General features: G+C 43.7%; 2 protein-coding genes across 6 annotated transcripts in view; both read left to right on the forward strand.

Annotated features, from left to right (window-relative positions):
- The window catches only part of LOC122465089 (protocadherin Fat 4-like), an 87,250-nt gene extending 77,887 nt beyond the window's left edge, over positions 1 to 9,363 (forward strand). The window contains exons 39-45 of the mRNA XM_043543155.1: positions 77 to 274; positions 1,191 to 1,285; positions 5,869 to 6,024; positions 6,623 to 6,814; positions 7,734 to 7,850; positions 8,291 to 8,501; positions 8,769 to 9,363. Of these exons, the coding sequence (XP_043399090.1) occupies positions 77 to 274; positions 1,191 to 1,285; positions 5,869 to 6,024; positions 6,623 to 6,814; positions 7,734 to 7,850; positions 8,291 to 8,501; positions 8,769 to 8,981 (1,182 nt within the window). The 3' untranslated portion in view covers positions 8,982 to 9,363. The remainder of the gene's footprint in view (positions 1 to 76; positions 275 to 1,190; positions 1,286 to 5,868; positions 6,025 to 6,622; positions 6,815 to 7,733; positions 7,851 to 8,290; positions 8,502 to 8,768) is intronic.
- Positions 9,364 to 10,511: 1,148 nt separating this feature from the next.
- LOC102940760 (activator of 90 kDa heat shock protein ATPase homolog 2) overlaps positions 10,512 to 16,502 on the forward strand; it is a 40,033-nt gene continuing 34,042 nt past the window's right edge. For 4 of the 5 annotated variants that reach the window (XR_006289921.1, XR_006289922.1, XR_006289923.1 and 1 more), the window contains exons 1-2: positions 10,512 to 10,660; positions 10,989 to 11,179. Coding sequence is in view for 1 of the 5 variants with exons in the window: in XM_043543903.1 (XP_043399838.1) it covers positions 10,581 to 10,660; positions 10,989 to 11,179 (271 nt within the window). In the remaining 4 variants the exon portion in view is untranslated. Of the gene's footprint in view, positions 10,661 to 10,988; positions 11,180 to 11,855; positions 12,027 to 16,502 lie in introns of those variants that run through there. The other variant, XR_006289925.1, reaches the window with a different exon arrangement.

The following is a 16,502-nucleotide window of genomic DNA, read 5'->3' on the forward strand; positions in this document are numbered from 1 at the left end:
GCAATTTACAGTCCAAAAGCCAGAGGCTGAGTACTGCTCTGCTACATTATTGTTGCTTTTTCTTTTCTGAATCCAGGCCACAGACCCAGATTCTGGAGATAATGGGTTTCTGCTGTACAGTTTGGTGAATCATCAAACCAATGAATTTGACATTGATGAAAATACAGGGCAGATTTATACAGTGTCAGTGACAGGAAAGATTGAATCATTTCCTTTGCAAGTCAAAGCTGCAGACCAAGGAGGGAAAGGACTTACAACACAAGCAACAGTCGATGTAAGAGATTAGAAAATATATATGGTTTATTACTCTTTTCCTTCCATTTCAAAACTCTGTGTACAACTAAGGTTAGTCTTTAAAAAGTCTATCCCATTATTACTATTAAACAATGAAACTGTAGGATGTACTATATAGAGTAGGGTATATGTTGAGACCTGCATGTGGGTTACTATGTTGTAACTTCTATTTAAAAGAAACAACGCACAGGATATGGTTTATGTATGTATGTTGGTATGTATGTATGTATGTATGTATGAAAATTGATCTATGTATGTCCATAGTGCTCCTTAGACATATGGAATGAAATAATCCCTGGTGTAACTCAGTAGAGTTGCACCAGGGATTAATTGGCCTACAATGCAAATCTCAAGCACTACAATGACAACTTTACATTTAAAGTTACAACATGTGATGCAGGGCTATTTAGCTGCTGAGTTCACATTGAACTGGCCATATGCACATGCAGATATCTGATTTTTCACATGCCTACCTGGTTGCACAAATAAATCATGTGCAAAAAAATATTTGCTTGGACCTAATTTTGGAAGTCTGTCTATAAATTTGCGTGCATGGATAAGGAATACAAGATGGAAGAAATTTTAGTTTTATCTTGTATCTGCCCTTTTTTTCTTCTAGATGTTATCTATAGGCATAGCATAGTTTCATGTTTCTTCAGCTATAATTTAGTAGGTTCTTAACCCTTTTTGGAGTTGCCTGTAAAGTCATCTTAACTTCTCAGTTCCACTGAAGTAATGGAAAGGAAAAGTCCTAAGTGTACTTGATGTCTTCTCATTTTTATCCCAACCCTCAGAAAGCGTTTTCTGCAAGCCAGTCTTGAGAATAAAAAAAAATTATAAATGTGGGTAGCAAACATGAAATATAGACTTAATGTGATTCATTTATTATTTTATAGGTAACCATTGATCCCAGTTCCAATGATAACATTGTGGTACTTGTCCTTAGTCAGAAGATCAATATTGTTGAAAGAAACATTCCTGAATTAAAAAGGTATTTATGGAGCTATACAATTTATTCTGATATAATGCCAGGGAAAGATTAAGGCAGGATCCTCTTAAGATCTGGATATGGCAGTCTTAGGGGGGCCAATACAGCTATGAGTCACTGAGAAACCAAGTCCTCAATTGGTGTAACTCAGAATGGCTCCAATTATTTCAGTTTAGCTATGCCAATTTACAGATATTGAGGATTTGGCTCCAAGCGTTTAGCGTGCTGGAGAGGAAGACCACAGATTCTACTGCGTTTCAATGGACTAGAAAGAAGTCTCTCAGAGTGAGGAGGGAGATTAGGGAAAAATGATCAAGTCAGCCATTTCCACTTTTTATAAACAGAAAAGCAAGTAGCCAAGATGGTGACAAAGTAGTCTAATAGCTCTGACTTTGCTGGGTTGCCATATGACTGAGGTAGTGTCATCACTTAAATGATGTGAGGTTTGTTCAGTTCTGTGGGTTGAAGTCATATCATGGGTGTAGCTAATATTCTGCAATTTGTACTCCCATATTGACCTTCCTTTTCCCCGAAGAAATAAAAATCATCCTGCAATATAGCCCTGTTCTGCTCTGGCGAGTGCATGGCCCTGAGGATGGAAAATGTGCTTGAGCTGGAGAAGGTTGCAGAAGTAGATAGGGTGTCATAAAAGGTCAGTCATCCCAATGGTGGGCAACCTTGGCCAGGAAAGTGCGTGTGGCCAGGGCATGCACTGATTCAACTCCTCATTCCTTGGCTTGGCTTCCAAGAAATGAAGCCACAAACTAAAGCTTCCCCACAAACAGAAAATCTCTTGAAGGGCAGCAGCAGCAGCAAAATCTGTCTTCCTGTGGGGGTCAATTATCCATGTGGCACCAGGGAATTAGTTAACGTGTAGGTGGCCCATCATCTCTGAAATATAGCACAAGTATGATGTAATTACATCTAGCCTCGGTGGGTCTGAAATATAAGTGGCCAATAGAGCTAGTCTCGGGCTGCAGCTCTGGTGGCTATTTCTAGCCTTAAAGATGTGTATGTTCTGCCTTTTCTTGCTTGTTTATGAAGACTTCAAATATTTTTTGTTTTATTTTTCAACATTATTTATATTTTGCATTATGAATATCAGGCCTTGATTTCCCTACTCTTGCTGCAGGATCTTTAGGAGGAATGAAGATTTAAGAGAATGATGACATCAGAGGAGAATTAAAGATAGGCATTTCACCAACCTCCAGCTCTTAGGGGTTGGGCAAAAACATTCCTTGGGGGAAGGGTTATCCCATAACTGTCAACTGCAGAGTCTTGCACTTTCTCTGCAGGGAGAGGGGAGAATAGAAATGCACTGTGAAACTTGGGGCAGGGAGGGGAGGGGAGGGATAAGAAGGGGAGCTAGTGAGACTCGGCTGAGGGCGCAGGGAGCTGGCTCTAGTCTGGGAAGGGGTGTCCTGGCTGAGTAAAAAAAGGATGGGGAGAGGACAGCTGTTCCTACATTCTCCCTGGCTAGAGGCAGATTAAGATTTATTGGAGCCTTAGGCACAAAGAACATTTGGGCCCTCCACATCGCCCCCTGCCATGGGGTCCTGCCCCCTGCTCCTCCCCTTCCCTCAGGCCATGCCCCCTAGCCTGGCCAGAAGCCAGACTGTGGTAAGAGTTGCCCAAGGAGCCCAGGTTGCTGTGGGGAGCCCTGGACCCTTTACCTGCCCTAGGTGGCACACCCTGGGGGGTAGGGACACAAGCCAGGGTCTGCTCTTGGGCATCCTAGCCGCGCATACCAAGAGCAGGTGGAGAGCCCAAGGGTCCCCATAGCTACCCAGGTCCCACTCTCGCCTCCCTTTATAAGAATATAAGAATGGCCCTACTGGGTCAGACCAAAGGTCCATCTAGCCCAGTATCCTGTCATCCAACAGTGGCCAGTGCCAGGTGCCCCAGAGAGAATGAACAGAACGGGTAATCATCAAATGATCCATCCCGTCACTCATTCCCAGCTTCTGGCAAACAGAGGCTAGGGACACCATTCCTGCCCATCCTGGCTAATAGCCATTGATTGACCTATGCTCCATGAATTTATCTAGTTCTTTTTTGAACCCTGTTATGGTCTTGGCCTTCACAGCATCCTCTGGCAAGGAGTTCTACAGGTTGACGGTGCATTGTGTGATACTTCCTTTTATTTGTTTTAAATACTTCCTTTTATTTGTTTTAAACCTGTTGCATAATAATTTCATTTGGTGACCCTTAGTTCTTGTGTTATGAGAAGTAGTAAACAACACTTCCTTATCTACTTTCTCTACACCACTCATGATTTTATAGACCTCAATCAGATCTCCCCTTAGCCGTCTCTTTTCCAAACTGAAAAGTCCCAGTCTTATTAATCTCTCCTGATATGGAAGCCATTCCATACCCCTAATAATTTTTGGTGCCCTTTTCTGAACCTTTTCCAATTCCAATATATCTTTTTTGAGATGGGGCAACCACATCTGCACGCAGTATTCAAGATGTGGGTGTACTATGGATTGATAGAGAGGCAACATGATATTTTCTGTCCTATTATCTATCCCTTTCTTAATTATTCCCAGCATTCTGTTTGCTTTTTGACTGCCTCTATACATTGAGTGGATGTTTTCAGAGAACTATCCACAATGACTCCAAGATCTCTTTCTTGAGTGGTAATAGCTAATTTAGACCCCATCATTTTATATGTATAGTTGGGATTATGCTTTCCAATGTGCATTACTTTGCATTTATCAGCATTAAATTTCATCTGCCATTTTGTTGCCCAGTCACCCAGTTTTGATAGATCCTTTTGTAGCTCTTTGCAATCTGCCTGGTTCTTAACCATCCTTAGTAATTTTGTATCATCTGCAAATTTTGCCCCCTCACTGTTTCCACCTCTTTCCAGATCATTTTTGAATATGTTGAATAGGACTGGTCCCAGAACAGACCCCTGGGAGACACCTCTATTCACCTCTCTCCATTCTGAGACCTGACCATTTATACCTACCCTTTGTTTCCTATCTTTTAACCAGTTACCAATCCATGAGAGCACCTTCCCTCTTATCCCGTGGCAGCTTACTTTGCGTAAGAGCCTTTGGTGAGGGACCTTGTCAAAGGCTTTCTGAAAATCTAAGTACACTATATCTACTGGATCCCTTTGGTCCACATGCTTGTTGACCCCCTCAAAGAATTCTAGTAAATTGGTGAGGCATGATTTCCCTTTACTAAAACCACGTTAACTCTTCCTCAACAAATTATGCTCATCTATATGTCTGATAATATTGTTCTTTATTGAAGTTTCAGCCAGTTTGCCTGGTACTGAAGTCAGGCTTACAGGCCTGTAATTGCTGGGATCACCTCTGGAGCCCTTTTTAAAAATTGGCATCACATTAGCTATCTTCCAGTCATCTGGTACAGAAGCTGATTTAAATGATAGGTTACAGACTACACTTCCCCTCTCCTGTGTATGCAGGAGGTCAGAAACATAGCTGGGTCCTGCTCTTGCCTCTGTGAGATGTTGTATGTGTGGCAAATGTTGCGGGGTCGGGGGAGGCAGAAACATATGTCAAGCCCTGCAATATTTCCACTGCAGGGTCATTAACCCTCCCAGGTCCCCCAGTTCTGCCATCCATGTTCCTCCAAAGCAGGTGGTGCTGGCCACTGTCACAGACAGGATACTGGATTATGGGTTACCACTGGTCTGATTTGGTATGAAATTGTCTATGAACAATAAAGAGCTCAAGGAAAATAGGTTTTCCCCCTTGCATTTCACCTTTAAGTGGTCATAATAATAGTCCACATCTGATAGATATGAATCTAAAATATTTATAACAATGCTTTCAGGAAACAAATCAATATTCATTTGGTAAAGCATGACACAATATTCCTTGTGCTAAGTAGTATTGCTTGTGAACTGCAAGCAAGAGAATTTATTTCAATTTACATTTTTAAGTTTTCTTTTGGAGCTCATTTATGCTAACATATCTAAGAGTTTCCAGGTTTCATATGAAACAGTAATGGGAAGTAGCTTAGTCTAGTGATCAGAGCAGAGGACTCAGAGTTGGGAAACCTGCGTTCTCTAACTGACTCTTTGTACATTTACACTGAAGAGGAAAAAAAACACAGCAGTGAGTCTGACTTGAGATTGCTCGGTGGGGCTAAAAATAGTAATATACACATTCCCACTCAGGCTGGAGCCCAGGCTCTGAAACCTGGAGAGAGGAATGGGTCTCAGAGCCCAGGCTGCAGCCTAAGTGGGAACATCTACAGAGCTATTTGTAGCCTGTAGTGCAAGCCCAGCGAACTTGAGCCAGTTTGACTCAGCTGCTGCAAGGAATTTTTTTTCATGGTAGATGTACCCTCTGATACTGACCTACTGTGTGACCTTGGGCAAGTCTCTTAACCTCTGTGCATCAATTTTCCTATCTATAAAACAGGGATGATAATAAACGTGAACCACTATTGTGTTTTGAGATCCTTAGATGAAAATGGTAAATAAATGCATAATATTATATTAAATGTTATCATTGTATAACATTGATTACTTTCTGTCATTTCTAGATAAAAATAATTTGTTGTTCCCCAGTCAATTAAAATTGTTTATCTCAATCTGGTGGCAGGGTTCTAGAAGAAAAACTCGAATGGACTGTTTACATCATTGATGTGTTATCTAAAATTGTTGACAGAAGAGTAAGAGAAAGCACTGATGTAACCCATGTAAAGATTGTTGCTGTTGATCAGACAGCCCAAGCAATACCTGAGGAGCATGTAAAAAGGTCTGTATGGTATAGTACAAAGTGTATCATTGTGAGTTACAAAGGTGGATTTTGCTTCCCTTTAAAATATTTACATCTTGATTAGGGATGAATGAACTGGTTAAGATCAAGTAAGAACTGCTCTGAGATGTCCCTCAAAACGAACCACTTTTGAGTTTCAAAAAGTTCAGTTCATTCTCAAAAGGCTATTTTCCTGTAAGTGGTTCCTGCTGGGATTTGAAAGTGTTAAGATACCATAGAGACACTATCCTGGTGAGATTTCCGACAGGGTTTTATAGACTCCAGGAGGTTCAGGAAGTTTTGATATGATTCAGCTAAAGCAACTCTTATGGAAACATCCTACAGAATTCAAAAGGGAGAGATGAAATCAAGAGCATTCTACAGAAATTAAATAGGGGTCGATAGGAACTATTCTAAACAACTCTGGATTTAAATGAGAATTAGAGCCCTACAATAGCATTTAACAGGTTGGCTAAAAATTATATAAGACAGAACCAATCTTCTCTAGTTTTAGTCTTTCCTTCACTGCTTTATAAACCAAAGTGAAGGCCTTTTGTTAAATAAATTAATACAAACGTTTTTACTTGTCTGTTTTTAGAAAATGTAAGGAACAAGAGATGGCCATTCAAACTGAACTGGAGAAAATATTTGGAACTTCTGTTTCTGTTGCAGTAGAAGAGATACCTGTTGACTCAATGCCCTCTGAACTTATAGCAACCATAATTCTAAGTATTCTGCTGGGCTGCACTCTTATAGCCTTTGTGACATACATATTTGTTAATAGAAAAAGGTATAAATAAATATTTTATTTAGATTAACAAGGTAGATTTAGATTACAATCCTTACTAAGAATTCAACTTTAAAGGCATAGTGTCAACTTGAAAATCACAGTTCTGTCTGGAAAATTACTAATGTGAGAAGTAAAAAGAAAAGGAATACTTGTGGCACCTTAGAGACTAACCAATTTATTTGAGCATAAGCTTTCGTGAGCTACAGCTCACTTCACTTATACTCAAATAAATTGGTTAGTCTCTAAGGTGCCACAAGTACTCCTTTTCTTTTTGCGAATACAGATTAACACGGCTGTTACTCTGTAATGTGAGAAGTATCACCTAAAATTTGCTGTAAATGAAAGATTAGAGCCAAGAACTATTTTTCTCTATTTTTTCACTTTGTTACTATTTACATTTGACAGCACTTTGTATATAGACAACCTCTATAGCCAGTTTCCTCTTTTGTTTTGTGACAAGGGATCAGTGGACATAGACTTTTTTTAAAAAATAGGAAAATGTGGTTGCAAGGTCAGAGATAATGGAAGGGAGACACAGATGGAGTACATTATAATACTCTTCACTCACTATCCCCTGATCCTGCACCACTGAAGACATTGGGAATTCTGCCATTGACTTCAAAGACAGCAGGGTAATGCCCTTTTGAAACTGACTAGATTTCAAGTTGAGTGTCTGTTTAATCATAATCAGCAGCATGTAACTGAACTTAATGTTTGTTTCAGTGAAACAGGAAATAATGGGCCAAATTAATCCCTGTGATAATTCTATTTAAGTGGATAGAGTTACCTCAGGAATTAATGTGGCTCAAAATATGTGCTCACTTAAATTATTATTTGTATTGTAAATGTTTAGAAATACTGCAAGGCCAATTCACAAAAATAGGAAACCATTTGCTTGTTGTGTATTTGTCATTTTCAGAAATGCTAAACTACAACTCTCAGTCAAGGAACACAATGAAATTAACAGAAATATAGGAAATCCTTATGCAACAGACAGTGATACAAGTCCACAAAATGTAAGGAAACAAGATGACAAGTAAGTATATTTCTGAAGACATGCCACAGCTTGTACAAATCAGCATACTGAAATGTGTGATTGCTTAATTGTTCAGATCATAGGAGGTTTTCTTTCATCTATGATTAGCTGTACTGGTTGATTTCCAATGAACTGTTGCTGTACTAAAATATAAAACTTCTTAAAGTATCAGGGAAGTTGATATCTTTTAAAGCAAATTTTATGTTCTGTGGGCAAGACTTCATGTACTCTTTGACAAGCCATATTGACCTCTATTCATCCCTATAGGAGACAGGAATGTACATGCCTCCAATGAGACTACTCACATAGATAAAGTTTGCAACTTGGGTGAAATACTTCAAAGTAAATGCAAGTTTTGCCATTGACTTCAAGAGAGCCAGGTTTTCATGCACGAGTGTTTGCAGGATCAGGGCCTCATACATTATCTTACTCTTTTTCAGTGATGCCCAAGTGATGGAGGTTAAAGATGGGAAAAATATCAATAAAAACAATGATGAGAAGGAAATATTAGTAGAGAAACAAAAATGTGATGACCGTGACATTCTACTATTAGATGGTAAAAATGAACATGAAGAAAATGTAGCACTCAAAGAGACCACTGAGCCTAATAATGTAGCTCCTCAACTCACTACAGAAGCTGTTACCAAACAGGTAATTTGAATTGAAAAATGAAAGAATGAAGACTGGGTGCAGTAAAGGACTAGGAGTCATTTATATTTACAGTATGTACTGAAAGGCATCTAATTTACTGCTGGTCCAGCAACCTTCACCATTACAGAGATATGCACTCTCTGCATGTTTCAAGTGCGGAACACAGGAAAAAAATGTACTTGAGATTTTGCCTGTTTAGAATTTCTCTAATTCTGTACCTTCATGACATTTTGTCTCATTTGTATTATTCGTTATAATTTCTTGCAGACTTGCTTCCTAACAGAAACAAATGATGGACCAGCTTTTTCCTTAACACCCGATCCAAGAATGCGTAATAATGGGAAAGGACTGAAAGGAGTAAGGTTTTCAGAAGTGGCAATTATTTTGGAGCCAGAGACTGAACAAAATGACCCTGATCTTGACATTTTGGCAGCACTGACAGAGAGGGAGGACGAAGGACCTCATATCTCCACCTTGTGAGAATCACAACCCTTGCTCTTAGAGTCATTTAAAGTATTTTGTTGTTCTAATAAAGACAGGAACATTGTCCAGATTTTGATTCCTATATGTATATGCTGTAAGAGACTGACTGGGAAGTAAATAAGTACTACATTAAGGAGACGTAGCTTCTGAAAATCAAGGATGTGCTCAGCAAAAAAGTGTGTATGATTATACTTCAAACTTGTTTTCCTAAGAGCAATGATATTTTAAAATGTGATTAGTTTTTTGTGCCCTTTCAGACATGATAAGAAAACATCCTCTGTGATGACTTTTCATAATTTAAGGAAAAACATTGTCCCCTACTATCAAATCATTTTATATCCTTTTGCTGTTACCCATGTACAACAAATAAACACTGCCCTTATCATAACAGTTCTCAAAATCATTGGATTAGATATTATATGTATATAGCATGGTTCATCCCTAAGGATTACACATTAAAATCGAGCCCCATCTAAATCAGGAAAGGAAACAGCTAGCATTAATACAGTGAGGTGAAATTGTAGCCAAGGGCACGGCACCAAACCCTCTACTCTTATGAAAAGTGCAAAGGAAATTTTTATGTCCACAGAACAGACAAGACCATTGGCCTAGCGTATCCCCTCCTGTGTGCCCTCTACTAGTGGACCACTCTGCTTGCAGATTTCAGAGTAGCAGCCATGTCAGTCTGTATTCGCAAAAAGAAAAGGAGTACTAGTGGCACCTTAGAGACTAAATTGGTTATTCTCTAAGGTGCCAGTAGTACTCCTTTCTGCTTGCAGAGGAGCAGTTTCCACCCTTCCATGCAGCCCTCCCCGGACGCTGACGGATGTGTCCCTGTGGCAGGGGCGCTGGAACAATTTGTATAGTGGGGGTGCTGAGAGCCATTGAACCAAACTGTACACCCTGCATATAATGGAAACCACTTCTAGCCAGGGGGTGCTGCAGCACCCCCCACCCCGCTAGTTCCAGCACCGATGCTCTATGGCATTGGAGGGGCGGGACTTGGGCAGGGCAGTGTGAGCACTGGCCACAGCCTGGGTCACCCTTTCCTGCAGGCTGCCAGACTCCGAGCAGGACTTGCTACAACTCGAAGCCGTACTGGAGTAACTTGCTCGGATCTCAAACGTAGCTGCAGGGAGAAGGGAAGTCAACACACCCTGCTGACCTTGAGGAAAACTGGGGCGCGGGAGGGGAGCAGAGCAGCTCAGTGAGGAGGGAGGGAGTTTTGTGGCTGCAGGGTTGGAGCAGCCGCAGGGCCGCCTCTCTCACGCGCTGGCCGCCCACCTTACACACGTGTCACACCCCCGCCGCCGAACACCACGTCCCCCACTCCCCCCAACCAAATCACACCCAACGGCGCCAGAGCCGGGGGGGGGGCGTGTAACGGCCCCGCGTGTCTGTAAGGCTGCGCGCGCTGCCCGCCGGGGACGAGCAAGAGGCGGCGGCGGCGGCGGCGGCTCTGAGTCCCGGGGACGGTTCTGGCACCTTCCCGCCGGGTGGCGGCGCCGGAAGCGGCCGGGCAGAGGGGGCGGGGCGGGGCGGGGCGGGGCCGGGCAGGGGTAGCGGCGGCGGCGGCGGGAGCCAGCCGGCAGCGCCATGGCCAAGTGGGGCCAGGGGGACCCGCGCTGGATCGTGGAGGAGCGAGCGGACGCCACCAACGTGAACAACTGGCACTGGTGAGCGGGCGGGGAAGGGGGGCCCCGGCGGCGGCGGCGGCGGCGGCCCGGTCCCGGTCCCGGTCCCGGTCCCGCTGAGCGGCCTGCCCCTCGCGGGCCGGGCGGCAGCTTCTCCCCCGTCCCTGCCGCGGCTGGGGCTGTCCGGACACGGGCAGCGGCCGGGCCGAGTCTGGCGCCGGCAACCGCGGGGTTTGCTGCCGGCTCCACGCTGAGCCTCCCGCGGGCGGGGGCCCGAGGCCACGCTCGGTTTGTAGCCAGGGGGAGCCGCGGGGGCTTGCCCTGGGCCCGGCTGCGGCTCACCCCCTCCCCGCCCGCCCTTCTGCCGCAGGACGGAGCGGGACGCGACCGGCTGGTCAAAAACCCAACTGGAGCAGCTGCTGGTGGGGATCGCGGTGGGCAGTGAGGCGGGCAGCTGTGAAATAAGCGACCTGAAGCAAATGGAAGGCGAAGCCTCCTGCAACAGCCGGAAAGGGAAACTGATTTTCTTCTACGAATGGAACATAACACTTAGCTGGAAAGGTAAAAATGCCCCTTCTCGCTTCTCGTGTCGAGAGACATACAGCAGGAGGCGGAGCGTCGTGTGCTGCCCCTGGAGGCTGCAAACTCGTGCAGGCAGCAACGGCAGCCTTTTGGGATTGTGGAGTGCGCTAGGCTGGTGGGTCTCAAGCAGGGGTCCGGGACCCCCTGAGCAGGTTTCAGGGGGTCTGCCAAGCAGGGCTGGCATGAGACTTGCTGGGGCCAGCACTTCAAAGCACCCACTGCATGGGGCTGAAGCCCTGAGCCCTGCCACCCAGGGCCGAAGCTGAAGCCTGAGCAACCTAGGTTCATGGGGCCTTGGGGCAGTTGTCCTGATTGCTACCCCTTAACGCTGGTCCTGGCTTTTATATGCAGAAAAGCAATTGTTGTGGGACAAGCAGGCCATGGAGTTTTTATAGCATGGGGGGGGGGCATGTATCAGAAAAAGATTGAGAACCCCTGCATTAGGGCAATAATCTTCTTAATATTTGGGTGTATTTCTCACATTCTTCTCAGCACTTGCTGTCAGTCTTGCTGATGCTAGCCCAACTAAAAGTGCTATAAATTCTTACAGCTATGATTGAAGGATTATCATCATTATGTTCTTATTACGCCTCTGACATTTAGGGCAGTGATGAAGCTCCTCCACTCCTGTCTGTTTCTGGCAAGTCTTTCAGTGATTCCCCAGCTGTGCCCCAGATTTTTCAGCTCGGCTTCCACAGCTCTTCGCCATGTTGGTTTCGGGCAGCCTCGTTTTCGCTTGCCTTCAGGTGTCCATCTTATTGCTACTCTGGTGATGGAATCAGTTTCCATCTGAAGCACGTGACCGATCCAGCTCCAACGCGTCCTGGTAATAATCGTGCTCAGATCCCCTTGGCTGCACTGTCTCCATAGATCTTGGTTTGAGATTGTTCTGGGCCAAAAGATAGAAACTACCCAGTATTATCCTTTCTCTTAGAAGATTCACTTTTTCTGCTCAAAACTTCGTAATCATAGAAACATTGGGCTGGAAGGGACCTCGCAGTGCCATCTAGTACACCTCCCACACTGAGGCGGGACCAAATATTTGTACATCATCCCTGAAGGTCTTTTTGTGTCACCTAATCTTAAAATAGTAATGAATTTCCATCCTTTGTGTCACTGGAAAAGTTGCTTCAGGTTTGTTTACCACATTTCCGTATTAGCGCTGAAAACTGTGGCTAATAAATACAGCATATCTGCACATTAAGACCTGAACGGGGCCCTGTAGGCCAGGGGTGGGCAAACAATGGCCCACAGGCCACATCTGGTCTGCCAGCCATTTTAATCCAGTCCTTGAGCTCCCGCTGAGGAGTGGAGTCTGGGGCTTGCGCCGCTCCGGTGCTCCAGCTGGGGAGCAGGGTTGGGGGTCACTCTGCGTGGCTCCCGGAAGCAGCGGCATGTTCCCCTTCTGGCTCCTATACATAGAGGCAGCCAGGGGGCTCTGATCTGCATGTTGCCCCCACCCCAACCGCCGCCCCGCAGCTGCGATTGTCTGGGAACCACAGCCAATGGGAGCTGCAGGGGTGGCGCCTGCGGATGGGGCAGCACGCAGCAGAGCCACCTGGCAGTGCCTCCATGTAGGAGCTGGAGCGGGGACATGCCGCTGCTTCCGGGAGCTGCTTGAGGTAAGCGCTGCCCAGAGCCTGCACCCCTGAGACACGCGCCCCCTGCCCCAGCCCTGATCCCCCTCCCGCCCTCCGAACCCCTTGGTCTCAGCCCGGAGCACCCTTCTGCACCCCAAACCCCTCATCCCCAGCCCCACCCCAGAGCCTGCACCCCCAGCCGGAGCCCTCAACCCCGCTGCCCCAGCCCGGAGCCCCTTGCTGCACCCTGAATGCCTCATTTCTGGCCCCACCCCAGAGCCCTCACCCCAAACCTAATTTTGTGAGCATTCATGGCCCGCCATACAATTTCTATACCTAGATGTGGCCCTCAGGCCAAAACGTTGTCCCACCCCTGCTCTAGGCAGACTCCACACCTACATGGAGCCCCCTGAAGTCAGTGATGTTCTGTGTGCGTGTGTAGGTCTGGCCATACAAACCTGCTTGCAGGATCGGGGCCTTGTGTGGTAGTGTACACAAGTTTCCTGGAATGATTATTCTAGAAAGCAAACTCTTTGATAGGTTGGAGAAGCAGTAATATTTTCATAAACTGAATTGAAGTGGCAAAAGAAACAGAGAGGAACAAAATCAGTGGGTCTCAGCTACTAAAATAGGTTATTTTGAAATAATCTTGAAACAATGGTCTCTTTTTCTTGAATTTTTTTCCATACTTTAATTTTATTTCTCCAAAACAGATACGTTCCCATTCATTATTTTTGAATAAATTAGGACATGACTCATTTTACTCTGAAAGAAGCAGGCATTTTCATTGTGACAATCCTGATCTGCTTTATTATGACTTGTATGCTCGATAATTTTAAACAATGGAAACAGATTATAGGTATTCAATTAATGTGTTCATGGTAGCAGTGAGGAAACGAGGAACTGTTTCAGGAAAAGTGTAAAGAAAATATAGACATCTTTGTAATACAGTATGTAGAGAAAATTGCAAAAAGGAGTGTGAATAATTTCAAGACTTTTTTTAAAGTGAATTATTGAGATACACTAGCCAGTGTGAATTAATACAACTGCTTGATTGATCACGTAATCAGTTCTCTTTAGCAAATTATACCATTCTTTTCAATGAGTATTGTGTAACCATATCTCTTCAGTGAGACATGTGCTCCACATTTTTCCTTCCCAGGGCCAAATCCTAGAGAAGGCTGATGTAAACTGTGTACTTGGGAAATAATACACATAGATTGCCGTGCTGAAGGGTAGAGTGTTCATTCCCAAAATGTGGTAATTAGCTCTCAGCCAGACTTCAATCACTACTGCAAGAGAGAGGCTGCATTCACTACTACTCCCATTTCCCTCTCACTCTCCTTGCCCCAAAATAGGATTGTGGTTCAGTGCCATGAATAGTCCTGCTTTCCACTCCTGTGGGGTATCTGCAATTTTTCCCTCCCCTCTCCATTTAGCTGATGAGATATTTCATGAAGTTCCTTCCAGTGCTGTGTACATGCCATGCAGAGTCCTGCTGTCCAGCTTTCCTGCAGCTTGGCCACCTGACACTGTAAAATGCATTGTTTATACTGCTTTTAGTTCCCACATAAGGAGGACCAGGATTGGGGGCCTACTCTCCCAATAACATGCTAGTAACGCTCAGGAAATTCAAGACAAGAACATGCAAAGCACCTTATTTTTGTTTCTATTCTGTTTAGGTTCAGTAAAGAATGGAGACAACTTTACATTTTTATTATTGAGTTTGCAAAAAAACAAAAACAAAACGTAAATAAATTATACTGATTTGGATGTGTATATGTGCTTATTTATTTGTTTTTCCTAAAGTTAAGTATTTTAGGAAAAAGTGTCAGAACGCCACCAGCAAGCGTTGGTGGCCGCACTCTGCGGCCACCAAAAAATTTGTTGTGAGAACCCCTGGGCTAAGAAAACATTCTTAATTGTTGAGATCCATGCAATGTAGGTGCTGAAAATAAAAAAAATGAAACAATGTAAAGAGGGGCATGGAGTAGCATCATGCAGGGTGCAGTTATTTAAATAATTTCAATTTAAATTAATTGTAATTAATATTTAAATCACCCAATATATTTTAAAAATAAATATAAAACGTTACTTGTCAGTTTTACAAAGCCTCAGGTTACCCTGAAAAAAGTTTAATGCAATTTTAGATTTATAGGAAGTAAATTTAGATTTAAAGGAAGTATTTCTTCACACAATGCCCAGTCAACCTGTGGAACTCTTTGCTAGAGGATGTTGTGAAGGCCAAGACTATAACAAGGTTCAAAAAAGAACTAAATACATTCATGGAGGATAGGTCCATCAATGGCTATTAGCCAGGATGGGCAGGGATGGTGTCCCTGGCCTCTGTTTGCCAGAAGCTGGGAATGAGCGACAGAGAATGGATCACTTGACGATTACCTGTTCTGTTCATTCCCTCTGGTGCACCTGGCATTGGCCACTGTTGGAAGACAGGATACTGGGCTAGATGGACCTTGGCGGGGTGAAAGTAATATTAAATAGTACTTACAGGTACTGGGACCTGGCTTCCCCAGCCAGCCCATCCGTGCTGCCTGACCCATGCCACCTGGGGCTCCGGCGGTGATTTAAAAGGGCCCGGGCTCTCCTCCCCCCCCCGCCTCGGTGGCCCTGCCCATAGGGCCTACCAGAAGGGCTGCCGATGGGCGGGGCAAAAGGGGCAGCAACGTTAAAGTGCTGCCATGGCAGTGCTTTAATGTTGGCTGCGTACGGGCCGGTACATGGCTGTTCTTTATAAGAACTAAGTTATAAATGCTACATTTAGGGTAGCTTAATTTTATACATTGCGAAGAACAAAATATAATTGTCTTGCTACAAGCGTTTCCCAAATAAATAGTTTTTTCCTACCTGCCACAACTTTCTGAGGTGAAAACCAGAAGCGATTAACAATTATGAGCTATTCTTACACTGTGATAAGAGCACTTAATCTCACAGGCATTCAGTGGTCTACCGTATATTAATGCAACTTTCCTTTGTGAACCTGTATTTAAGAGTATTTGCTTGAAGATTCTAGTATTCCACTGAAAGTTCTAAGAGCTGCTATTGGTCATGAATTTGGGTCTGTATCAGTGCTTCCCCCCTGCATGTTCTCTAACCAATTGGAAGTAGAAATAAGATCAGAACTTCTGGGGAGTTTGACAGCATGGAACATTCTCAAACTTAAAGCAATAGTTCTTCCCCCATCTAGTCCTTTTCTGTAATATTCTGCATTCAATCTACTGTTTTAAAAATGAGCATTTCTTAGCAGAAACAAAATCTATGTAAATCTGAAATTCACTAACAATTAGGAAAGCCCGATTTAAGAATGTCCCAAAATCCACTTTAGCAACATAGACTGGGAAGAAAGTGAAGAACTAGCACCACTTAAATAAAGTAAGTTGATTTAAATTAAAAACTTCCGTTTCTTTATTAAATTCTAAAACTATTATTTGTATCCCCATGGTATTATAAGTATTTTAGTGAAGAGCTTTACATTATGGTGGTAGTTTTAGTAGGTGTTTGTACATGTTCTATGAAAACTACCTGTGGACTTGCTGTCCTGGAATCCAGTACACCTGCCGTCCTTTTGAGGAAGGTGCTTTCAATGTTAATTTGTCTAATATTGAAATAACAGTGTCTGAAATGTAATGTGGTCCAGTTGATCCAAAATGGGACTGGGAACCAAAAACTCATTAATACTAGGGCAGTCAAGCAATTAAAAAAAT

Source organism: Chelonia mydas, chromosome 3, assembly GCF_015237465.2.
Source record: "Chelonia mydas isolate rCheMyd1 chromosome 3, rCheMyd1.pri.v2, whole genome shotgun sequence".
In the NCBI taxonomy this organism is placed as follows: Eukaryota; Metazoa; Chordata; order Testudines; family Cheloniidae; genus Chelonia; species Chelonia mydas.